We start from the raw sequence: 26,061 nt of genomic DNA on the forward strand, positions 1-26,061 counted from the left end.
CTGCAAAATTGGAAAGTGCTTCAAACTGTTTTTTTTTTTTTTGTTTTTTTTTGTTTCTTGCCTTACTTTGGATAAACAGCAAATACTGATGTGAAAGAAGCTGAACTTGATGGACACATGTTTTTGGCACTCTTCAACCTAATGTTCCTGTAAGTTTTTGTAGTTATCTCATTTTCTGTTCAATCTCCCCATTTGATAATATTGTAAAGCGCTAAGAAATACCTGGGTGCTATATAAATACCAGTAAAAATTATAATTAATAATATGTAACTATGTATAGTTGCAATTGAAATTATTAAATCCCTGTTGAAAATCAGGTTAATTGTCAAAATTTACAGACTTTCAGCTGTTTGCAATGAATAAATCAAACAAAAGCAATTGAAATAGCTCAACACAACTAATTCTTCAAGTGGTTTCCCCAAATTCAACTGAAAATACATCTTATAATATTCTCCAGTCTCAAAATGATTTAACTCATTCATGGCAAGCATCTTTAGTACTTAGTAAAGCACCCTTTTGCTGTTATGATGTGCTGCAAACGATATGTATAACCAGACACCAGCTTCTGGTAGCATTCCAGAGGGACCTTAGCCCATTGCTCATGAGCAATGTCCTCCAGTTCAGTAATATTCTTGGATTTGTGTGCTGCAATCGCATTCTTAAAATACCACCAGAGATTTTCTATGGGGTTCAAGTCAGGTGACTGTGAAGACCCTGAGGAGCCAGGCAGTCTTCTGTGGCACCTGGTGCAGCACTGTTTGCTACTGAATGCATACTGCATGGCTGTACATGTGCCCGGGGTTGCCAATGTTACAGTGGATGCTCTTTCTCGTTTTCAGTGGCAGGAATTCAGGGCGGTGGCACCCGAGGCAGACTAGTTGGGTTTCCCATGTTCAGCGGGCATTGGGTTGACTAAGTGAATTTGTGGATTCAGGGTTCAGTCTCAGGGTCTACTTGGCAGCGTTATGGTGAGGCATGGAGTGAATGGCTAGCGTTCGAAAGGCAGCTCAGTGGTTTTCGGTCGGATGGTGTGCGTGTGCAGGGTTTATTACAACTAATTTGCTTCTGGGAGCCTCGGGCTGTTCTTCCTCGGCTGTGTCTGGGAAGTTGTTTTCCGCATGGTTGATAAAAAAGGTTGTAGGGCTGCCTAGTGCAGAGTTTGGGGGACAACTTTTGCCCGAAGTGGTCCGTTTATCCAGCCTGCTCGGTGTTCCTGATATCATTTTGGGGGAACCTATCTTGGCATTGTTCCGGTGTAGGATCTGGGGGAAAAGATCCAGAAGGATTTGGGGAAGCTCAGACTCTGTTTTCCGAGGGTGTTTTTAATATGGTCCGAGGTGCTCTCTGGGAATTTCTGGTGGGGGTTACAGACTCCAGGGCTTTGGAACGGGGCACAATTAAGCTCAATAAGAGAAGGGGGGAGGGTGTCATGGTGCGTCATCACATCTTTGAGTGTAATGCTTCTATTCATTTTTGTAGTGATGGGGTCCGCCTGCCGGATGTTGGGCTGGATTTATTTAATTTAGCTTTGGAGGAGGCCATCGCTGTGGTGTTGGGGCAGCCCCGCTGATTTAGAGGGTAAACCAGCGGGTCTTGTGGCGGTATTTGGCCCTTGTCAAACGGGGGTTGGACCAGCGGTCCGTGGAAAGTGGATGGATAGGGCTGTCCCTCCCTTAACCTCAGGTACAGTGATGGATCATGGAAGTGCCTACTGAGCCAACTAACTGGCTATTGCTTAGCATTACGCAATGGTAGGCCCAAGAAACATAGAAACATAGAATGTGACGGCAGATAAGAACCATTCGGCCCATCTAGTCTGCCCGATTTTCTAAATACTTTCATTAGTCCCTGGCCTTATCTTATAGTTAGGATAGCCTTATGCCTATCCCACGCATGCTTAAACTCCTTTACTGTGTTAACCTCTACCACTTCAGCTGGAAGGCTATTCCATGCATCCACTACCCTCTCAGTAAAGTAATACTTCCTGATATTATTTTTAAACCTTTGTCCCTCTAATTTAAGACTATGTCCTCTTGTTGTGGTAGTTTTTCTTCTTTTAAATATAGTTTCCTCCTTTACTGTGTTGATTCTCTTTATGTATTTAAATGTTTCTATCATATCCCCCCGTCTTGTCTTTCCTCCAAGCTATACATGTTAAGATCCTTTAACCTTTCCTGGTAAGTTTTATCCTGCAATCCATGAACCAGTTTAGTAGCCCTTCTCTGAACTTTCTCTAAGGTATCAATATCCTTCTGAAGATACGGTCTCCGGTACTGCGTACAATACTCCAAGTGAGGTCTCACCAGTGTTCTGTACAATGGCATGAGCACTTCCCTCTTTCTACTGCTAATACAACCAAGCATTCTGCTAGCATTTCCTGCTGCTCTATTACATTGTCTGCCTACCTTTAAGTCATCAGAAATAATCACCCCTAAATCCCTTTACTCAGATGTTGAGGTTAGGACTCTATCAAATATTCTGTACTCTGCCCTTGGGTTTTTATGTCCAAGATGCATTATCTTGCACTTATCCACATTAAATGTCAGTTGCCACAATTTTTGTTGACCATTTTTCTAGTTTACCTAAATCATTAGCCATTTGGCTTATCCCTCCTGGAACATCAACCCTGTTACATATCTTAGTATCATCATCAAAAAGACATACCTTACCATCAAGACCTTCTGCAATATCACTAATAAAATTATTAAAGAGAATGGGTCCAAGTACAGATCCCTGAGGTACCCCACTGGTGACAAGCCCAAGCTTCGAATATACTCCATTGACTAAAACCCTCTGTTGCCTGTCACTCAGCCACAGGGCCGGTGCAAGGATTTTTGCCGCCCTAGGCAAAAAAAAATTTGCCGCCCCCCCATATGTCCAGCCCACATGTGACATCACAATGCCCCGCCCATAAGCTCTTCCATATGGGCCAACGCCAGTCTTCACAAAGTGTCTTATCTGAAAAGACAGTGTGTTTACATTAAAAAGCCTACAGGCACAGGCTATAGACACCAGAACCACTACATTATGCTGTAGTGCTTCTGGTGACTATAGTATCCATTTAATGTGAGGTAAATTAGAGATTAGTGCCACTAATAATATATTGGATTGCCTACTTACCACCAGATGAGGACAAGAGGCTGATGATGGGCTCAGTCTGGCTCCACAGGTCTGGTGTAGAAGAGGCTCTCTGGAGACTGTTTTTAACAGTGCTCACAACAATTAACGAACAGGAAGCAGCTCCATTTTTTAGGGCCCCTTACACAGCTCAAGGTCTGGGCCCCCACGGGGCATACGCCTACAATGCCCACCCATAAATCCACCTACATGGCCCATCCATGAGTTGGGGATGTTTTATGTGTGCAATTTGTGTAAGGGAAGTAGTGTGTTTATAGGGGATGTAGTGTGTGTTTGCGTGTAAGGAATGCATTGTATGGTTCTGTGTGTGTGTGTGTGTGTGTGTAAGGGGTGCAAGGTTTGTTTCTGTGTATGTAATTGAATGCAATGTGTGTCTGTAAGGGGTGCATTAATTATGTAAGAGAACGTAAGGGATGAATTGTGTGTTTCAGGTGTGTCTGTGTGTGAGTAGGAATGCATTGTATGTTTCTGTGTGTGTGGGGGGGGATGCATTGTGTATGTGTGTAGTGTAAAAGAGAGGGTTTGTGGGGTAGGATAGGGACTGAGATGGGAACAGCTTTCTTTTTTTAAAAAAAATTCATAGTGCTCTCCCCTCAATTATTGATTTCCCCTTCCCTTCTGTCCCTCCGTGTTCTCCCCTTCTGTCACTTAGTGCTCTCCCTTGGCCCCCTGTCCCTCTGCAGTCCCCCTTGGTGGTCTTCTCACTCCCCCCTCCCCCCTTAGTGGTCCTCCCTCTCCCAAACCCCTTAGTGGTCCTCCCTCTCCCAAACCCCTTAGTAGACCTTCCCCTACTCCCCCCATCCCCTTAGTGGTAATCACCCTCCTCCCCTCTCCTTAGTAGTACTCCCTCCTTACCCCCCTTTGGTGGTCCTTCCCCCCCTTAGTGGTCCTTATCCCCCCTCCCCTAGTGGTCCTTATCCCCCCCTCCCCTAGTGGTCCTTATCCCCCCCCAAACTCCCATAGGGGTCCTTACCCCCCCCTCCCTCCCATAGTGGTCCTTATCCCCCCTCCCTCCCATAGTGGTCCTTATCCCCCCTCCCTCCCATAGTGGTCCTTATCCCCCCCTCCCTCCCATAGTGGTCCTTATCCCCCTCCCTCCCATAGTGGTCCTTATCCCCCCTCCCTCCCATAGTGCTCCTTATCCCCCCCTCCCATAGTGCTCCTTATCCCCCCCCTCCCATAGTGCTCCTTATCCCCCCCCTCCCATAGTGGTCCTTATCACCCCCATCCCTCCCATAGTGGTCCTTATCCCCCCGTCCCTGCCCTAGTGGTCCTTATCCCCCCATCCCTCCACTAGTGGTCCTTATACCCCCCATCCCTCCCCTAGTGGTCTTTATACCCCCCCCTCACTTAGTGGTCCTTATACCCCCCTCCCTTAGTGGTCCTTATACCCCCCCTTAGTGGTCCTTATACCCCCCCCCTCCCTTAGTGGTCCTTATAACCCCCCCTCCCTTAGTGGTCCTTATACCCCCCTCCCTTAGTGGTCCTTATACCCCCCCTCCCTTAGTGGTCCTTATACCCCCCCTCCCTTAGTGGTCCTTATACCCCCCCTCCCTTAGTGGTCCTTATACCCCCCCCCTCCCTTAGTGGTCCTTATACCCCCCTCCTCCCTTAGTGGTCCTTATACCCCCTCCCCTCTCCCTTAGTGGTCCTTAATCCCCCCCCCTCCCTCCCTCCCTCCGTGGTCCTTAAACCCCCCCCCCTTAGTGGTCCTTAAACCCCCCCTCCCTCCGTGGTCCTTAAACCCCCCCCCCCCTTAGTGGTCCTTACCCTCCCCTCCTGCCCATGTAGCGTGGCCGGGCGGTGCGGAACGCGGGACAGGAACCTTTGTTTCCTGTACCCGGCCGCCGGCGGAATGACAGGAAATGCTGAGCATTTCCTGTCATTCCGCCGGCGGCCGGGTACAGGAAACAAAGGTTCCTGTCCCGCGTCCCGCGCCGCCCGGCCACGCTACGGAGAGACCGGCAGGAGGAAGCGCTCTGCGCTTCCCTCCTGCCGGTCATAAACCCGGCCGCCCTCCATGCAGCAGTGCTGCGCCGCCTGGGGCTTGCTAAAGCGCTCAGGTGGCGCAGCATGAGGAGGCGCAGCGGGGACAGGGATCCGGCGCCCCCTGGTAAGTTGCGCCCTAGGCGGCTGCCTAGGTCGCCTTACAGGTGGCGCCGGCCCTGCTCAGCCACTGCCTTACCCATTCAACAATATTGGAATCCAAACTTAAATATTGCAGTTTATTTATAAGCCTTCTATTTGCAACTGTGTCAAAAGCCTTACTGAAATCTAGGTAAGCAATGTCTACTGCACCACTCTGATCTATAATTTTAGTCACCCAATCAAAAAAATCAATGAAATTAGTTTGGCATGATCTCCCTGAAGTAAATCCATGTTGTCTCTGATCTTGAATCCATGTGTTTTTAGATGTTCAACAATCCTATCCTTTAACATGGTTTCCATCACTTTCCCCACTACTGAAGTAAGGCTTACTGGCCTATAGTGTCAGGGTACCTGCGGTCTCTACCTCCGAAAGAGGTAGAGACTTAGCTGTTCCTCCATCCAGACGGCCTGATGGCTCCCTTTCCCACGGTCTATCCGGTCATGCAAGGCCGGCCGCGAGGGAGTGACTGCCTTTTACAGCATATAGGCAGGAAGTTGTCATCAGGACACTCCTCCGGAACGACCTGTAACTCAATTGCTGCAGGACCAATCAGGACGCCTCGGAGGCGTGGTTACTGCTCTGAACAGGGTATTTAACAGAGCTTCTTTCATTAGCTCATTGCCCTGTCATGGTTCTAGCTTGTTCTAGTCACTCAGTGCTTGTGTATTCTATTATCCCTTTTGGTTTTGACCCGGCTTGTTTACCTTACTCTGCTTATCTCTGTTACCCTTGATTCGGCTTGTCTCTCGCTTACCTGTCTTCTGTTACCCTCGACCTCGGCTTGTCTTTGACCATTCTATACTGTACTACTTACGTTAGTCCGGCCATTCTAAGGTCCGGTATACGTATCTGGCTACTGTTTGTACTCTGCGTGTTGGATCCCTGTCCCGATCCTGACATTACGACAGGGCCAATGGATCCTGCGAGTACAAACAGTCAGCTTGCCTCTCCTGATCCTAGGTTTGAAGCCATGGATCACAGAATGGATCAGATGGCGCTTGCGCTACAGGCTCTATTATCTCGTGCCAAAAACCCACCAGAGGAGATAGGTAATACCCCTGTTTCTCCTGTCGGTTCAGGTCTAGAGGTAGCCACAGTGGGTGCTTCTTCTCGCATTACCCCCCCAGTACGCTATGGTGGGGCTCCTGAGAAATGTCGTGGTTTCTTAAACCAAATTAGTATCCATTTTGAATTGCAACCTCGCTCTTATCCCACGGATATGGCAAAGGTAGGATTTATTATCACCCTACTTATTGAGAAAGCTCTGAGATGGGCCAACCCATTATGGGAGAACGATAACCCATTAGTTTATAACGCCTTTGTAGCTGCTTTTAGAAGAACATTTGACCCTCCAGGTAGAAAGGTTAATGCAGCCAGATTACTGTTGCGTCTGAGACAGGAGAACCGAACACTGGTCGATTATGCACTAGAGTTCAGGTCTCTGGCGTCAGAGGTCAAGTGGAATGAGCAGGCGTATATGGATGTATTTTTGAATGGCTTATCTGAAGTAATCCTTGATGAGGTTGCTACCAGAGAACTCCCTGAGAATTTAGAGGATTTGATTTCGTTCATCTCTCGTATAGATGAACGTTTAAGAGAGAGACAGAACACTCGAGAGAGGAACCGGATACCTTCTTTTAGGTTAGCCCCCGCTTTTCCAAGTCCTGACTCCACGGTATCTTTGCTTCTTAAACCTATGCAGATAGGGTATACCCGCCTCTCTGAGGAGGAAAGACAGTACAGGAGAAGAGAGGGTTTGTGTATGTATTGTGGAGCTAAGGGTCATTTACTCTCGAACTGTTCTAACCGCCCGGGAAACGCTCGCACCTAAGTCTCTCTAGAGGACAGGCCTTGGGTGTTTCTATTTTGTCCTCTACTCCTAATTATAAAGATCACAGGCTTCTGCTACCAGTTTCCTTAACTTGCGGGAGGGAAGTAGTAAGGGCTATGGCTTTGATAGATTCCGGTGCTGCTGAGAATTTTATCGACCAAGCCTTTGCTAGTAAAAACAATTTCCCATCCCAGCTAAGGGAGACACCCTTGGCCGTTGAGGCCATAGATGGTAGACCACTACTAGACCCTGTTATCTTTCGTGAGACCATACCCATTGAGTTAAATGTTGGTATCCTACACGTGGAGAATTTATCTCTTCTGCTCATTTCGTCTCCTTCCGTTCCCATAGTTCTGGGGTACCCATGGTTGAAAGAACATAACCCTATTATTGATTGGGAGTTAGGGGAGATACTCTCGTGGGGCCAGGGCTGCCAGGATCGGTGTTTGTGCAAGGTTTCTCCATTAGCTAATATTAACATACAGGAGAATCCTACTCAGTCCACAGAAAGACAAATACCAGACCTTTACCTAGACTTAAGGGCAGTGTTTGACAAGAAGAATGCCGATTCTTTGCCGCCACACCGGTCATTTGACTGTAAAATTAAGCTTCTACCTGGGACTATGCCTCCGAGGGGCCATGTATATCCTTTGTCTGTTCAGGAAAACTCGGTTCTAGAGGAGTATATTCAGGAGAATTTAGAAAAGGGATTCATCAGGAGGTCTTCTTCTCCGGCCGGGGCGGGGTTCTTTTTCATTAAAAAGAAGGATGGCACGCTGAGACCTTGTATCGATTACCGAGGCTTGAATAAAATAACTGTCAGAAATGCCTATCCTATCCCACTGATTACCGAGTTATTTGATCGTCTTAAGGGCTCCAAAATCTTCACCAAGTTAGATCTCAGAGGGGCTTACAATTTGGTGAGAATCCAGCAAGGTCACGAGTGGATGACGGCATTCAATACTCGGTATGGCCATTACGAATACACTGTTATGCCATTTGGACTATGCAATGCTCCTGCAGTATTTCAAGAGTTGATTAATGAGGTACTTAGGGAGTTTCAGCATGATTGTGTTATTGTTTACCTGGACGACATACTAATACACTCTAAGGAGATTGAGACTCACCATAGACAGGTCAGAAAGGTGTTACACAAACTTCTGCAACATTGTCTATACTGCAAATTGAAAAAGTGCAGTTTTGATCAGTCTCAGGTAGACTTTCTTGGGTACGTGATTTCTGGGGAAGGTTTTAAAATGGATCCTGGTAAACTCCAATCTATTTTAGACTGGCCTTTGCCCAAAGGACTCAAGGCTATCCAAAGGTTTATTGGTTTTTCCAACTACTATAGGCGCTTCATTAAGGGTTACTCCTCTATCATTGCGCCTATTACCAATATGACCAAACAAGGGGCTGATACTAAGTTCTGGTCTGAGGAAGCTCTTGGTGCTTTTAAGACTCTCAAGGAACTTTTTGCCTCAGCTCCCATTCTAGTTCATCCTGATACGACTCTGCCTTTCTTGCTCGAGGTCGATGCTTCTGAGACAGAAGTTGGGGCTGTTCTGTCTCAAAGGTTAGGGGTGGATAAACCGTTACACCCTTGTGGTTTCTTCTCTAAAAAAATTTCTGGGCCTGAGAGCAGATATGACATCGGGGAGAGGGAACTATTAGCGGTCATTAAGGCTTTAAAGGAGTGGAGACATTTACTGGAAGGGACACTACACCCTGTTACTATCCTAACGGATCATAAGAACTTGTCTTATATTGGGGAGGCTAAGCGCTTGTCCGCCAGGCAGGCTCACTGGGCTTTGTTCCTCACTCACTTTAATTATGTACTTACGTATAGACCTGGTTCTAAGAACTCTAAAGCCGATGCTTTGTCTCGTCAATATGAACCATCCACTATAACTGAACCACTTCTGTCCTCCATAGTTCCTATGGGGAATATCATCGCGAACACGAATCTCAGGATTCACTCTCCATTGCTTTCTGAGATCATGAAGTTTCAGCATTTGGCACCCAAACAGACTCCTGGGGATCGACACTTCGTTCCTGCCGCTCTCCAACTGGAGGTGCTACGCTGTCTCCATAACAGCAAGGTGGCTGGGCATCCTGGCATCCGCAAGACTTATGCGCTGGTCTCTAAAGATTTTTGGTGGCCTGACTTACGCAAGGATATTAAAGAATTCATCGGGGCATGTGAAGTTTGTACCAAGACCAAGCTACCCCATTCGCTTCCATGCGGATTTCTGCACCCTTTAGAGGTTCCTGAAAAGCCTTGGTCCTGCCTGGCAATGGACTTCATTGTTGATTTGCCTATCTCTAAAAAGCAGACTGTCATCCTCACTGTGGTAGACAGATTTACTAAAATGGCTCACTTCATTCCCTTACCTAAACTCCCATCTTCGCCCGAATTAGCGGAGATATTCGCCAGGGAGATTTTCCGTTTGCATGGGATACCTTCCCAAATTGTCTCTGACAGAGGCTCCCAATTTGTTTCCCGTTTTTGGAGATCATTCTGCTCCCAACTAGGCATCAAATTGAATTTCTGCCTATCATCCTCAGTCCAATGGAGCTGCTGAACGCACTAACCAAAAAGTTGAACAATATTTACGTTGTTTCGTTTCAGAACACCAGGACGATTGGGTCGGTTTGATTCCTTGGGCGGAGTTTGCACATAACAATCTCATTTGTGATTCTATGCATTCTAGCCCTTTTTTCTTGAATTATGGCTTTCATCCTTCCATCCTTCCTTCGGAGTCTTCTTCTCAAGGGATACCGTCGGTGGATGTTCATGTTGCCAATTTAAGAGAGTTGTGGGATCAAACTCGACAAATTCTTTTGCACAATTCTACGCTGGTTAAAAAACACGCTGACAAACGTAGAAGGTCAGCACCGGTGTTTGTTCCAGGCGATAGAGTATGGTTAAGTACTAGAAACATTCGGTTAAAAGTGCCGTCCATGAAGTTTGCTCCTCGATATATTGGACCTTACAGGGTACTGTCTCAAATTAACCGAGTTGCGTATCGTTTAGCGTTGCCTAATGCCTTACGCATTCCTAATTCATTTCATGTTTCCTTGCTAAAACCATTAATATGTAACAGGTTCTCCTCCACGATCGCCCCTCCCCGCTCAGTTCAGGTGGAGGGTCAGGAGGAGTATGAGGTCAATTCCATCGTTGATTCTCGAATCTCCCGGGGGAAACTGCAATATCTTGTCGATTGGAAGGGTTATGGTCCTGAGGAGAGAAGTTGGGTACCTCAGGAGGAGGTGCATGCTCCCCGTCTCCGCAGGGCATTTCACTCTCGATTCCCTTCTCGCCCTGGTGTATTCCGCCCGGTGGGCGTATCTGAGAGGGGGGGGGTACTGTCAGGGTACCTGCGGTCTCTACCTCCAAAAGAGGTAGAGACTTAGCTGTTCCTCCATCCAGACGGCCTGATGGCTCCCTTTCCCACGGTCTATCTGGTCATGCAAGGCCGGCCGCGAGGGAGTGACTGCCTTTTACAGCATCTAGGCAGGAAGTTGTCATCAGGACACTCCTCCGGAACGACCTGTCACTCAATTGCTGCAGGACCAATCAGGACGCCTCGGAGGCGTGGTTACTGCTCTGAACAGGGTATTTAACAGAGCTTCTTTCATTAGCTCATTGCCCTGTCGTGGTTCTAGCTTGTTCTAGTCACTCAGTGCTTGTGTATTCTATTATCCCTTTTGGTTTTGACCCGGCTTGTTTACCTTACTCTGCTTATCTCTGTTACCCTTGATTCGGCTTGTCTCTCGCTTACCTGTCTTCTGTTACCCTCGACCTCGGCTTGTCTTTGACCATTCTATACTGTACTACTTACGTTAGTCCGGCCATTCTAAGGTCCGGTATACGTATCTGGCTACTGTTTGTACTCTGCGTGTTGGATCCCTGTCCCGATCCTGACATATAGTTGCCCGACTCCTCGCTATTAACTTTCTTGTGAATCGGCACAACATTCGCCAACTTCCAATCTTCTGGGACTACTCCTGTTATCAATTATTGGTTAAATAAATCTGTTAATGGTTTTGCTAGTACACCACTAAGCTCTTTTAATAGATTTGGGTGTATTCCATCAGGTCCCATTGACTTATTTGTCTTTACTTTTGAGAGTTGAAATAGAACCTCTTCCTCTGTAAACTCACGTGTAATAAATGACTAATTTATCCTTTTTCTTAACTGAGGTCCCTTTCCTTCATTTTCATCTGTAAATACCGAACAAAAATATGCATTGTGGCAGTCAGCTAAACCGTTATCCTCGTCTACATACCTTCCTTCTTTTGTTTTTAATCTAACTAATCCTTGTTTTACTATTCTTTTCTCATTTATGTATCTAAAAAAAGTTTTGTCCCCCTTTTTTACTGACTGTGCTATTTTCTCTTCTGTGTGTGATTTGGAAGCTCTTATAACTTGCTTAGCCTTTTTCTGCCTAATCTTATAGATCATTCTGTCTTTCTCACTCTGGATTTTTTTATAATTACTAAGTGCTAACTTTTAGTTTTTTACTATTTTGGCCACATCTGCAGAGTACCACAGTGGTTTCTTGAATTAATGCTTTTACTGACAAGCCTAATGCAGTTTTCTGTTGCCTTCAGTAGTGCAACTTTTAAATAATCCCATTTCTCCATTTAATTGCTCCATTTAAATTGCTCCAGTCGGATAATGACTCATTTACACATATTCTAATTTTAGAAAAGTCTGTTTTTCTAAAGTCTAAAATTTTGTTTTTGTGTGGTGTGACTTAGTCACTGTTCTTATATTAAACCACACTGACTGATGATCACTGGATCCTAAACTTTCACCTACAGTAAATCGGATACCAAATCTCCATTTGTTAACACTAAATCTAGTATGGCCTCTTTACGAGTTGGCTCCTCAACGACTTGTTTTAGAGACAATCCCAGTAGGGAGTTTAAAATATGTGTGCTCCTGGCACAAGCAGCTATTTTTGTTTTCCAATTCACATCAGGAAGATTAAAGTCACCCATGATGATAACTTCCCCCTTCATTGTCATTTTAGCTATTTCCTCAACTAGTAGATTATCTAACTCTTCAATTTGTCCTGGGGGCCTATAAATCACACCTACACGAGTTACTGTGTGATTACCAAATTCTAACGTAACCCAAATTCTAACGGACTCTTTGTTCGCCTCACTAACTTTTATTAGGCTAAATTTTATGCTATCCTTCACATAGAGGGCCACCCCTCCCCCTTTCCTGCCTTCCCTGTCTTTTCTATATAAAGAGTACCCTGGTATTGCTATGTCCCAGTCATTTTTCTCATTATACCATGTCTCAGTAACAGCGATTAAATCTACCCTATCAGTTGCCATTATTGCCAGGAGTTCATGGATCTTATTACCTAAACTGCGAGCATTTGTAGACATGACTCTAAGCTTATCATTTTTTAACACACTTGCTACAGGCACCTTCTGTTCTTGTTTTGGGGGACAATTGGATTGATGTTTTATCACCCTTTTGCCCCCTTTCCTAGTTTAAATACATCCTAGCAAAACCTCTGAACTGCTCACTGAGAACATTTGTTCCCTTTTGAGAAAGATGCAAACCATCTTTTTTGTACAGTTTATTTCCATTCCAAACAGAGCTTCCATGAGAAATAAAGCCAAATCCTTGCTCCCGACACCATTCACCAAGCCACAAGTTAAAGTCCCTAATACGCATCTGCCTGTCGTTCTGAGTGTTATGCACAGGCAGAACTTCAGAGAATGACAGTGTGGAAGCAACCTGCCGTATATCATTGGTAAAAACACTAAAAACGTCCTTAACCTCTGAAACCTCATTGCAAGCCAAGTCATTTGTCCCTAGATGGACAAGTACATCCAATTCGCCGTCCTGCTTTGCTCGCTTAACAATATTACAGATACGTCTCCTGTCTCTGTGAGCAGTAGCTCTGGGAAGACACCTCACAAGACCACCATTGTCCATCTCCACACCTCTTATGATGGAATCCCCTAACAACAACTGCTTTCTATTAGGCCTCACCATTGTCTCCAAGCCTCTCTCCACAACACCACTAGCCTCAATTCCTCTCTCCACAACACCACTAGCCTCAGTGCCTCTCTCCACAACACCACTAGCCTCAATGCCTCTCTCCACAACACCACTAGCCTCAATGCCTCTCTCCACAACACCACTACCCTCAGTGCCTGTCTCCATATCACCATTACACTCTGAAAGTGCAGAAAATGAATTATGTAGAGCAACAGACTATGCAATATGCCTTTTATCCACAACTCTAAGTCTACCAGATCCTACAGTGATCCATCTGCCATTTCTAGTATGTCTCTGCGGCAGTGGCTTTGCAGAAGTTCCAGCCTGAGTTTGTTTACCAGATAATTTACAAATCTCAGTCTTCAAAAATACAATCTTCTGCCGCAAGATAGAGAACTGTCTACAGATTAGACAACAACCAAACCTCCAAAAAGTGGAACGTGAAACAAATGCATAGCAACTATTACACTGAACTAAGTCTGCCATTCCAATGAGGTGAATAATTTAAATGAAACAAATCTTAACTTTTTATTTATCCTCCTGAATACCTCAGATTACCTCCAGGTTATCTCCAGAATGTCTCCAACTACACTTAGAAGCAACACTCTCCAGAATATCTCCAACCACACTTAGAAGCAACACTCTCCAGAATATCTCCAACCACACTTAGAAGCAACACTTAGATGAAGCAACCAAGCTATATTAGCCAAGCTAATGACAACAACCCTTGTATAACTCCCAAAATCACCACCCAATAGGAATGTTTAACACCTGGGTAGGCCTCTGCTTATTTGCACACAATAGCTAATTAAACAGCAATCAATAGCAAGTAGCTAACTAATCAAATGCCTTATAATTACCAACATGAAATCAAACCTTGTGCAGTCAGTAACCTTTTCCTACAGATGAATCTTGCCTGTAACAGTAGAAAAGAAAAACTCTTAGCACAACTCTTAGACAGTTGAAGCTTCTGTAAAACTCTCCAGAATATCTCCAACCACACTTAGAAGCAGCACTTAGATGAAGCAACCAAGCTATCGTTGAAAAGGCCTTGTGCTGGTTGGAACGAGGAAGGAAGGGGCAGCTGCCCTTAAGTTATGGTTGGTTGGCAAGGTGGTACTCAATGACGTATCTATTTACTTAGTTATTATGTATATAGTTTTTTATGTTAAAGTTAAAGATATATATATATATATATATATATATATATATATATATTAATAAAGCTGTGGCCTATTTTAATTCAAAGCGAATCTGGTATGTTTTCATTGGAGCAAAGGCTGGGGGTTTATCAAGGGGTCAGGTTTATGCCCATACACAGATACCCTGTGCTTACGCACATGGCCACTGTAGAATTTTCCAGGACTACTTCTGCAACCAAACTTTGGTGGCATTTGAGGTGTGCGTGGATTCAGATTTCCCACAGATGACATGATATTTTACATTTTCTCATAGGATTTCCTGATGAATCCATCCTACCTTCCACGTACTGCAGGATTCCAGTTCCAGAGGATTCAAAACAACTCCAGAGCATCACAATGCTTAACTGTAGGCAGAGTGTTCTTTTCAGCTAATGCTTCATTCGTCTTCCTCCAGACACACTGCTGATCCATTAGATCGAAAAGTTGCAGTTTTGTTTCATCGCTCCACAGAACAGAATCCCAAAACTTCTGTGGCTTATTTATATGATTTTGAGCATATTGGAGCTGTCTTTTCTTGTGCTTTTGGGTCAGTAGTTGTGTACATCTTGAAGTTCTGGAATGGAAACCTTCTGTGTTTAGTATGTGCCTTACTGTGCTCATTGAAACCTCAGTGCCTATTTTCACCAAGTCTTGCTGCAGGTATTTTGCAGTCATTCAATGATTTTTGCAACCTTCCTTCTCAGAAATCTGGTTGCCGCCATTGACAGCTTCCTTTTACTGCCACATCCAGGAAGTGTAACCACTGTTCCTTGAACTTTGAGCTTGCAAACTATGCTTCCAAAGGTGTCTCTAGGAACATTCAGTGCCTTTGCTATTTTTTGCAATCTTTTTGTATCTTTTTGCTTGTGAAGGGCGATGATCTCAACAAACCCCTAGCCAGTACAGATATTTCAAGTGTTCCAGCTCAAGCACACCTGGTGCAACTAATGACGTTTATTAGTTGATTAGTTGCATCAGGTGTGCTTGAGACAACATTTGTTTTGCATATTCATACTGTTTTGAGGGATTCTATGCAGGTGGTTAAATCATTTGGAGACTGGATAAGTGATTATAAATTGCTTTTTAAGTTGAATATAGGGAAACCACTTGAATCATTTGTTTTGTTCAGCTTTTTCAATTGCTTTTGTTTGATTTGTTTATTGCTTAAAGTCTGTGAATTTTGACAATAAACCTGATATTCAATGGGGGTTGAATAATTTTGATTGCGACTATAACCTGTCCTTGTTATCATGGAAAACCTGTCAAGGTCCCAGGGAGAGTGAACAGCTTAACGGACAGGGGCACATGTATGAGTGTGGGATGGATGATGCATGATTGGCTATATTCTACATGTATGAGTGTGGGATGGATGGTGCATGATTGGCTATGTGCTACGTGTGGAAGTGTGAGATGTGAGGAAGTGGGTGGTGACAAAGCAGACTGACCTCAGTGCCACTTAGTAGCTGGGCCAGCAACAAGTTTCCCGCCCACCCTCCCTTTGCTGCTTTGGGCCCGGGTGGTTGTCACAGCGAGGCGGGGCATGTCCTTGCCAAATAAGGGATGGTAGATTAGATGAAAAGGGGGATAATGGCCGGGTCTCATCCTCCCCCTGTCTCTTATGGTGAACCTGGAGGAGGTACCAGGTTGGACATGTCCCCACTGGGTTGTAAGTCGACTGGTGGGGAGCATTATGGTTGGGCCCCACCGAGCGGAAAAACGGCTGGTGGGGAGCCCTGAAAAGTAAGATGTTTTTATTATGCCGAGGGGGGGAGGTGAGAGCCTTGGGGAAGTTAGATTGGCAAGGACGGTTTCTTGATTACTGTATAAAAAGTGTTTATGTTAATTTATTATGTTATATGTTTAAGGAGTTATACAGTATTTGGTGATGTTAATAAATGCTGTGGCCTGTTTTTCCCAAGAAGTTGTCTGTCGTTATTTGAAGGGGTAAGTTATGGTTTTTATGGGAGGGGTGAGGGGAATGCTATCCAATGCCCACTACGTACATACAAGGGCGAGAAACCTGATGCTGCTTTCAGAGTAGCTCTTGGCTGTGTGCCTACCACTGTGCTAGGGACTATAGGCAAAATAAATTTGATGAAGCAAGACATGATTTACTAATGTAACAATATTCATACATTGTCAAAGAAGGGTTCAGTTATGAAATTTGTATGTGCCACTGAAGATTTCCCTGTTGCTCTGAGTTTCTGAAAATTGTTAGTATTTTTATATTGCAGTATTCATGAACATGAAACAAGGGTTTACATAAGCCAGTCTTAGGGAACGTGGAAGAGAATTTAAATTTATATTGCATGCTGTCTACAGATTTACCGATTGTCTTGTAGCCTGAAATGCATTATAGTATCATTATAATGTTATCATTCTTTGTAATTCTACCCATGAGTGCTTCTTTAGGTGAGCTAATCTCAGTTATACTTCAAAAATTGTGAGTTGTCATTCGTCACATTTTTCTGCCAAGTTGCTGAATGTGAGGTATAAGTGGCAAAGTTTCTTTACTTTTATAAATACAACCAAATGGATTAATTCTGAATTTATGTTCACATTTCCAGCAATTCGAAATCAAGCTACAGGAAAGTTTATTCTGAATGGTGAAAATGAAGACAGCATGCCAGATTCAAAAATATTTGTGAAAATGGGTATTGAATGGGATTATCACAATGATGACAATCGAGAAACAATTCAGACCATTGGACCTCTTCGTAATGCTATTACTATACTTGTAAGTTGATAAAAATTTGAATGTATTTGACGGGATACTGTATTATGTAAACACTCTTGAAATCTTGCCAAATGCATTTAATGGAAGTCAATCATTCCAAAACACAGAAACTTATGTTTTCTCCTTTGAAAACCAATCCCTCAGCAAATTCTTATAATGGCCATACTATATGGGATTATATTTGAAATCCTGTTAAAAAGATCCTTAAAATGTATTTTCTTTTTGTAATAAATCTCTTTATTTAAGACATATGATACAGGAAATACAAAGCTGTAGATAAGTAAATTGGTACATGAATTTGAAATGTAACATTACTTCCACCAATATGTGGTTTTCACTTATCCTCTGTTTGCTCCCCCAACCCAAATGTTCAGGACTCTTACAAGATTTTATTCCTATGAAATGAGTACTATTCCTATGAAATGGTCTACCATATCTTGTTTTGCTTTCCCCTTGTCTCCAAATCTCCAATAATTAAGTCTTTTAAAAAAGTCATTATACCCACATATTTCATATATATTTCACATTTGTTTTCAAAGGATGTAGACCCTCGCGATAATCCACTGGGTCAAACTAATGGGGGATTGGGCCTGATGGAAACAACCCACCAATTACATGGGGAAAGAGCTGAAATTGAGAAATATAGACCTCAGCAAGCTCATAACGTCCGCAATAAACACGCTATAAAGGGAAATGGCTTCTTTTATAATATTGATACAAAATACAAAGGGAGTCAAAATGCTGCATAAAAGGTGACTAGTGTTCCGGGAAGGAATAGAGCAGGGACGGCAGTGGTGTGTCTACAGGAGACTCACTTCTGCACCCGGAATCCACCAATGTTACCTAGGCATCGCTCCAGACTAAGTGCACCCTAAAAATATGGTACAGATGTTGGTTGGGCACAAAAGCTTACAGTATAAAATAAAAGCAGTTTAAGATGAAAATTCTTGTTCTTTGTTTCCACACTGACTTAAAATGAACATGTCATGAAATATGCACTTTAACAGAAATACCCCCAAGATTATGCAATTTAAAGATAATTTGATCATTTGCAGTGCCAGAGAGCAAGAGGATTGTCTGTAAGAGGGTTCTTCTGCTTTCCATGTCAGTAATTTGGCATAGAGGTCTTTTAAATATATTTATATATATATATATATATATATATATATATATATATGTAGAAGGCCAAAGGCCTCGATTTGTGGGAGGAGTTTGCCCTATAAAATGCAATTTACCCTGCTTACCTGCTCCGTTTTACGTTGATGTGACCTGGTGTCCATGGCAACCTGCACTTCCGGTTGGGTCCGCGCTGCTGCTACCTGATCTCTGTTGCTGCCTTCCCCGACTCCAGACCTCCAGCTACACTGCTGTTAGTTCCTGCTTCCGGCCACGATACCCGGCACGCTTACGTATGTATACTTGGGAATAACCGTTTGAGTTGTTCCCACATTCGGGCCTAAAAACCATGCGGATTGGCTCCCTAGTTTATTCGTTACATAATACGTGTACGTTTGTTAGTTTTTTCTCGTAATTCTCTTAATTGCATATATGCCTCTTTCGTTGTTACCATTCATCTCTGTACGGCTCCATTCGTTTCTCATAATTGATATACGTTCCATTTTACTCTGTGGGTTTTCGTGCCAGTTCGGCACTTTCCTTTAATATCTTAAGCATGTTGGGCATTTTGTGGGTTTTCACAGTTTGCTAACCTATCAATTCATTTGTGGGTTCTCCGTTCAACACACAAACTTCAAATAGACTATTCAAACTCACGTACAAACATATGAACGCTAATCTCATGAGCCTCCCTTACCAGAGTTAAACTATAAGTTACTCTGTAACATATTTCATGGGGTTTACCGTTCGTGGATTTTCTGTTCGAAACATGATTAACCCCTTAAGGACACATGACATGTGTGACATGTCATGATTCCCTTTTATTCCAGAAGTTTGGTCCTTAAGGGGTTAAAGAAGTAAAGCAAATACTTAAAATTGGAATTGTCTAGAAATTGGAAATCCGCCTTATTGTGTTATTTAAAAAGCAGTTTTAAAATAGCTTTTATGTAAATCAGAAATGCATACATTTAAACGTAGAATTACTTACGCTTACAAGCCAGTTATGTGACAGGTATTATTAGGTTAATTTAAGTGTTGACTTACAAATTGTTAAACCCGCTGGTAATTAATTAATGGGTTTACTGTTCATTACTTTGGCAACTCATTTGTGGGTTTTACTGTCCATCCAGTTTCTAATTATACCATGTGGTGATCAATACGCTTTCTTAAAATCAAATCATTCAGGTATATAATCCATTTAAGTAAATTCTTTAATTCATTTCAGTACCAATACACTAGATTGTTGTACTGTTCATCCTCCTGTTACAGTAATACTGTATTTCAAACGTCATGTGGTGTTAAACTAACATTAGATATGTTCAGATACATTGGCTACCAATCAAACATGTCTATGTCAACCATTACAAATATGATTCAGGTAAAGGCCATAAGCATGTCTACTTAAGGATTCAGTAAACAAGCGTTACTCTGTGAGTTTTGCGTTTTTCAGATATTCAACATTATGTTTGTTGTTTACGTTCATATACGTTCATGTAAAATTTTAAGGCCTCTCTTTGCCTTTTTTACAATTACCGAATACAATTCTAAACCCTTACATTGACAAGGGGCTTGTCTCTTTACGCCTCTATACGCTTTCGATCTTAAATACACAAGGTCCTCCATACACATTGGATATTACATACATTTTACTATGTTCCTTTACTTTTCAAAGGGATATTGACTTTGTCATGCTATCTTTTTTTTTTTTTTTTACATCAATAGGCGGATTAGGATACAGACAAGTTGCGATCCCACGCCTATCAATTTATGATAATATATATATATATATATATATATATATATATATATATATATATTATACCTACACATATTATCATTACGTTTAGGCCACAATCAAACTCTTCCCTTCATATTCCTCTCATAAAGGGCACATCTGTTTCTTTCTGTTGGTCACGTCACAATTAGTGGTTTTCATCAGGTGCCATTTTCCAGTTCCCTCTGATGCTATTCAGTCTGTTTACGTACATACATTTAAGTTCATGACCATTCACGAAAGAGACAAGCCCCATCTAGGGAAAGAGAACTGGCTCTTAGGGTTAGGAGCTGGCCCTAGTCTAGAAAACGAAATACATCGGTCCCGCGAGGCCAACTCCCCACCTAATCACGAAGGTTTTGCTCAATGGCCCAACTCATAGTTAGTGCCTTGAATACCCTTCTGCAGGGTCATAGTCAGGGCCTCACATGTCACAGCCACACATATTTGACTCTTTTACCGTCACAGAGAGGCCAACCCCCCACCACAACGCATGATGGCTACGAGCCCACGCAGCCAAAATCATAGTTAGAGCCTCTCACTGCCACTTAGCAACTAGCAGGGCCTCACCTGTCACGGGATAGTTAAATTTTTCCTTAACAGTACTAGTTAACAAGCCAGTTCTACACAAGGGATATTATAATTTTGCATCAAAGCTTTTGCATGGTTAACTCATCATTAAGTTGTTAGGATGTTGCAAGAATTAATTCCAGATAATGATCTATCTCTAAATGACAACCCAGGTTCCCCGCATAATTCCTTGACCCCGCTACTTCCAAGGCCCTGAGGTCTGAACCTTTCTTAAATTGGCAGTAGAGCTACGTCATGGAGGCGCAATCCTCCCGGCCATGGCTGGAAAGTCGGAACTCTACAAGTTTGATTATTGCACAATCATTACCTTTTTTTTGGAAATGGTTCCGCATAAAAAGATCTACTCCTGGTTCAAGGGTCATTAACCAAACTATACAAGTACTCCTTTCATTCAGGGCCAATTTCACTACTAGTACAAATTCAGCCTATTTCAGTCATACATAGCATCACAGCGATGCCTCTTTCCACTGTAATGGAATTGTATTGGAAGATACCTTGACCTCAGGCTCAAGCTACTAAGATGACCAGATGTCCAGTCTGTTTTTATTTTCATGTTATGCTTTTAATTTTTAGTCTAGTTTCGAGTGTCTGACAAATAAGCACAAGTAAGCATAAAATCATGACTTGTGACATTCTGTGGTTTCTGAGGAGACGATTGCAGCTTTTCTTATGTCCTAATTTTTTTTTACATGTAACCATTGAAATATGCTTAGCTCTGTAATTTCCTTTTATGGTACAGTGTGACTTCACCCATCCATCAAGCACCCTTTGTGTTTTTTTTCAGAGGATCCATACTGTAAATATATTTCTTTGTTTGTAAATTAGAGAGCAACATGTACATTTTCAGTGGTGCAACACATGCTTCATTTTGTGCTGTAAGCTAATTTTTCCTTGCTACATGTACTCTAAATGATCCAGTGCATCACTTGCTGAATATGCTTTATGATTCTGTGTAGATTAATCTTTAAGGAAATACTCCCTATTATGACTAATATGTCTCACATTATATGTGTTCTTTTAAATTGTGAAAATCTACAAATTGTTGTACAGGAATGCTGAGATTTTATTCATTGTGACCCCAACCATAAACTCCCTGTGTGTTGGGTTTGAGGTTTGGTCAGGTATGTAGTCTGGATCAAAATATCATGGACAAAGGTTGATTCTACCTTTCTCTATTGCTCTTAAGCACTCAACTGGATCAGTCCATTCAAAGGTTTGCCATGCCTAACATGGTCTAGCATAATAATGTTGAGTCTCTGAGAGTTCTGAGAGATTCAGGTAACTCCATGTATGTGTAATCTGGTCCAGATATTTGCTTAATTTCGATAAGATTTAGGATGATGTAGCATCATCTCAGAGAGAAATTTTATTGATAGGGTACAGATCTTGCAATAAGTTAATGCAAGTTTCACACGAATATGTAAGATGAGAGTGCGCTATATTAAGGGATCCCTTCTTTATAAACAACACTATGGTAGATTAAGTAATAAGTTAATTAAGGAAATACATGTATACATAAGAAACCCTAAAATAAATCTGATACAAACTAAAATTGATATACCTTACAATAATATGTTCTAAATACAGATGTTATGAGTTTATTCTGTGTAATTGGTGCCTGTGTTAATGTTTGGTTTGGATACCCATTCCGAAGTGTGCAGCTTAACTAGCGAGTAGATTAAATTGGTATTTTACTGTGTTGTTTTAAAACATATTTGAATCCGTTTGTCCCAGTCTATTGATATAGATAGAAATTCCAGCCTAATAACCTATTAAATAACTTTTTATGGGCTGTTAAATACTAGCGTTATTGCTGTTGTCCAATAGCAGCTGGAGTTGGAGTAGTTCTAACAGCTCTGAGAGGCTGTTTTGTGGTCTATTCTACAGTGTAGCTAGTGTACTTCCTGTTTTATTCAACTTTCCTGTTCATTTGCCAAGTTTTGTGATCTATCTTCAATGCTGGTTGTCTGCTTCCATAGATGTCAAACAGTTTGCAGAAATTGTCTTTATTTTTTTTAAAGGCTTATTATACATAGATGAGTGCCCTGGTGTAACTAATACGTAACTTTTAATAAAGCCCTTAAAATCAAACGTGGAAGTCACCACCAACAGTGTAGCTCAATATAATTAATACATAACTTTTAATGAGGTTCTAAAATCAAAGGTGGAGTTTGCCACCACAAATGTAGTGAAAGAGGAGCTGTACCGAAGTTATCAGTCTCCTCAGAGCAAAAATACTAGCATGAATAATCTATTATACAGCTGCCGTTAACTTAGGACTTGTGCATACAATTTTACTCATATCTCCGATGTGGACAAAATATTAGTCTTGTGCATTAATAGATTTTTGATCTGAGGAGACTGATAACTTCGGTACAGCTCCTCTTTCACTACATTTGTGGTGGCAAACTCCACCTTTGATTTTAGAACCTCATTAAAAGTTATGTATTAATTATATTGAGCTACACTGTTGGTGGTGACTTCCACGTTTGATTTTAAGGGCTTTATTAAAAGTTACGTATTAGTTACACCAGGGCACTCATCATTCTCCTTTTTGTGTTCACTACTTTTGTAGTTCCCTCAGGGTTAACCCCTTGCCTGTGAGTGCCCCCTTCTAGCTTCCAGGCTCCTTCTGTTTTTTCCTTATTATACATAGGTATGAAAATGGTGTTGCATATTTAATTGGAAGTGTTAGTTTAAGACTGCATTTGTAATCTATCACGAGCATAGGAAACTACATTATGTCTAACTGTGTTTCTTCTGAGGGACACAGAGTGTGAAATGTATTAACTTATTTTGAATTGGTTTATGGTTTAGTTGCGTGTCCATATTTGCTGGGTATCTATTATGTGTATCTACTACGTCTGTTGTGTTCTGTTTTGTCAGACGACAACATGTTTGATATTACAATGATTGCTGAGTTTGAGTTCTATGGGTTGTAATGAATTGGTGTGTTATGTGTTAGGTAGGGAAGAAATGAAATGGGTACATCGCTTGGGAACTTTAGAACCGAGAGGTTTAAATATAGAATTTGGTTTGTACAACTTCCTGTAACATACACAATATAATTTTGTAGTTTTACTCATTTTACCTTGAGTTTAGTTTTTATAAATTAAAGTATATTTTATAATAAAGATTTTCTGGAGTTTTTATAGTATATGTAACATTTGACTGATATATTCCTCTTTCTCTCACTTAGATTGAGCAGATGTGTATAATATGAATATGGTTTACACAGAATAAGAATGTTTAGATATGTGCTGTAAGAAAATGCAGTTTAGGTGATAGGACTCTATGAATGAACTTTTTAATGAAGATTATTGGAATAACACATAGAGACTACATTTCTAACCAATGAGAGGATATAATGGGCGGACACACGCCCGTGTGAGTGGACTTAAAAAGAAGACAGCAGCAGGATGGGAGTGTGATCTGAGGAAGCCAAATCTGAGGCGAAACGCGTCATCACGCACGTCCCGTGGTTACGTCACTAGGCTCCGCCTCAAGGAAGTGTTTGCGATATTGCGGTATAGTGTTAGCCGGCAACCAAACCGAACTGAACATTTTTCCGGAGAAGGGCTGAGGGAGCTAAGTGACACCGTTTTTTAAATTGTGGAGTTTTGCAGATATTAAAGCCATTTTCGTTTCAAGCTGCTGCCGTCTTGTGAATCTTTTATATACAAAGCGTATACAGTTAGAGCAGACTTATCTGCTCTCCACTTGTGAGTCTACCTATACATATATTGTCTCCACATGCCAATTTGTTATACTGTATCACGCTATGTATCTTTCTTTTTGCTTTTTATACATATGTACAAGTAATCTGGAGTAACCCAATCCAGGGTATATACAGCTGGGTATTGTATGCACTCCGTTTATTACATTTATCCGAATTTTGTGTTGCACTCTAGCACTGTTATATCAGAGATATTTACACTTTTGCACTTTTGTGTATTTACACGTGTGTATAGGATAATATTACACCTATAATATAGAAACTGTGAATTACCACAAGCACTGAAATACGTCTTAAAGAAATATTGCACACTTTTTTGTCTTAAAGACACAGCGCACCCTTTTTCTTATGTTGTCGTATTCTGAGTGTTTTATGAGCTATTGCACTTGATAAGGGAGCTGCTTTTAAAGTTTTTAGGTTTTTTTGTACATCAGCATTTACGATTTTTAGACGTGTATTGAGCGCCTTCCGTTACTTGTTCTTTTCTCTGGTGTTATGTGTTAATGTCTATTATTTATGAGTTTAAATAGTAAAATGAAGTATATTTGCATGTCATTAATGCAAGCATTTAGTCTTTTTACGGCACGCTGGCAAGAATAAAACCACTGCATGCTATCACTCCTGGAGATTATTTAATAATAGGAGACTTTGAGAAAAACGCTTGTTACATCTCATGTAAAAGGGGCCCTGCAAACTTCTGCTGTTCAAATCGTGGATCCACGTTTCCCTTTGCAAACTGACTAATCCTGAAAGTGATTATTTCACTGAAAAAAAAGTATAAATGGACACGAAGATGGCTCTCCCTTATAAAGTAGTACTATTAGGGGAGTATTGTCCAGCTCAGCATTGTGCTGAACATCCAGCAAACAAAAGAAGAACTAAGAACTATGTGGAATCTGACATTGTCTTGTTGTCAGCCATATTGCTACCCTTAGCTATTTTATGGAACAAAATGTATGGTGTCCAAATGTTAACTACGTCAAGGACTTATTCTATTTTTTTCTGAACTATTTAACTATTTTGTTATTTTTTTTTTTTTTTTTAGAGTTAGCCAGAGAGGGAGGAGGTGTTAGCTGGTGCCGTTGATGTATGTTGAGTGTGCCAAGGATGGATTCCCATGTTGTGAGGAACTGGGTGTGGATTTGACTGGGTTTGACTGGACCTTTGGAATAGGGAAATGGTTAGGAGATATAGGACGTAAGGTTCTGGTTGCAATTTCTGTAATAATTGTGAGTTTGATGAAAATATACTTAATGATGATAATAGGCAAATGTGTTTACCCCCATTATCAAGAAGTGTTTCCCATCTCCTCCCAATACCCAAGCTATGTATTCACAGGTGCGGCTATTAGAAGTCACAGGTGGTGTCAACATGAGGGATGACATGTCTATACATGGGTTTCCTCAGATGTGATTTTTTTTCTCAAATGCAAGTTTTTGTCACAGTTTTTTTTTTTTTTTTTTTACCTGGCCCCAGATCACTAGGTGGGCTGGTAATCCTAGACCCTGGCCCATGGATGAGGGATGGGTATTATTCCCACTTTGTCTATATGCGTTCACGTTGTGAACAAAGGAGGGAAACTATTGGGAATAATACACTTTGCCTATACTGACCCAAGGCTCCAGCTACAGGTGACTGGATGTTCAGTCTGTTTAAAATTGTCTAACTTGAAGCATGTTAGCTATTTGAAATGATATATTTGTCTATATATTCAATTCTTAGTGAAAATACCCCTAGACAGAGCTATAAATGTTCCTGTCTCAGAGCATTGGTCTTA

General features: G+C 41.9%; 1 protein-coding gene across 1 annotated transcript in view; it reads left to right on the forward strand.

Annotated features, from left to right (window-relative positions):
- Positions 1-26,061, forward strand: part of LOC134602545 (A disintegrin and metalloproteinase with thrombospondin motifs 2-like) — a 571,473-nt gene that overhangs the window by 477,175 nt on the left and 68,237 nt on the right. The window contains exon 16 of the mRNA XM_063447513.1: positions 16,898-17,067. Coding sequence (XP_063303583.1) covers positions 16,898-17,067 — 170 coding nt within the window. The remainder of the gene's footprint in view (positions 1-16,897; positions 17,068-26,061) is intronic.

This window comes from Pelobates fuscus, chromosome 3 (genome assembly GCF_036172605.1).
Source record: "Pelobates fuscus isolate aPelFus1 chromosome 3, aPelFus1.pri, whole genome shotgun sequence".
NCBI classification, from domain to species: Eukaryota; Metazoa; Chordata; class Amphibia; order Anura; family Pelobatidae; genus Pelobates; species Pelobates fuscus.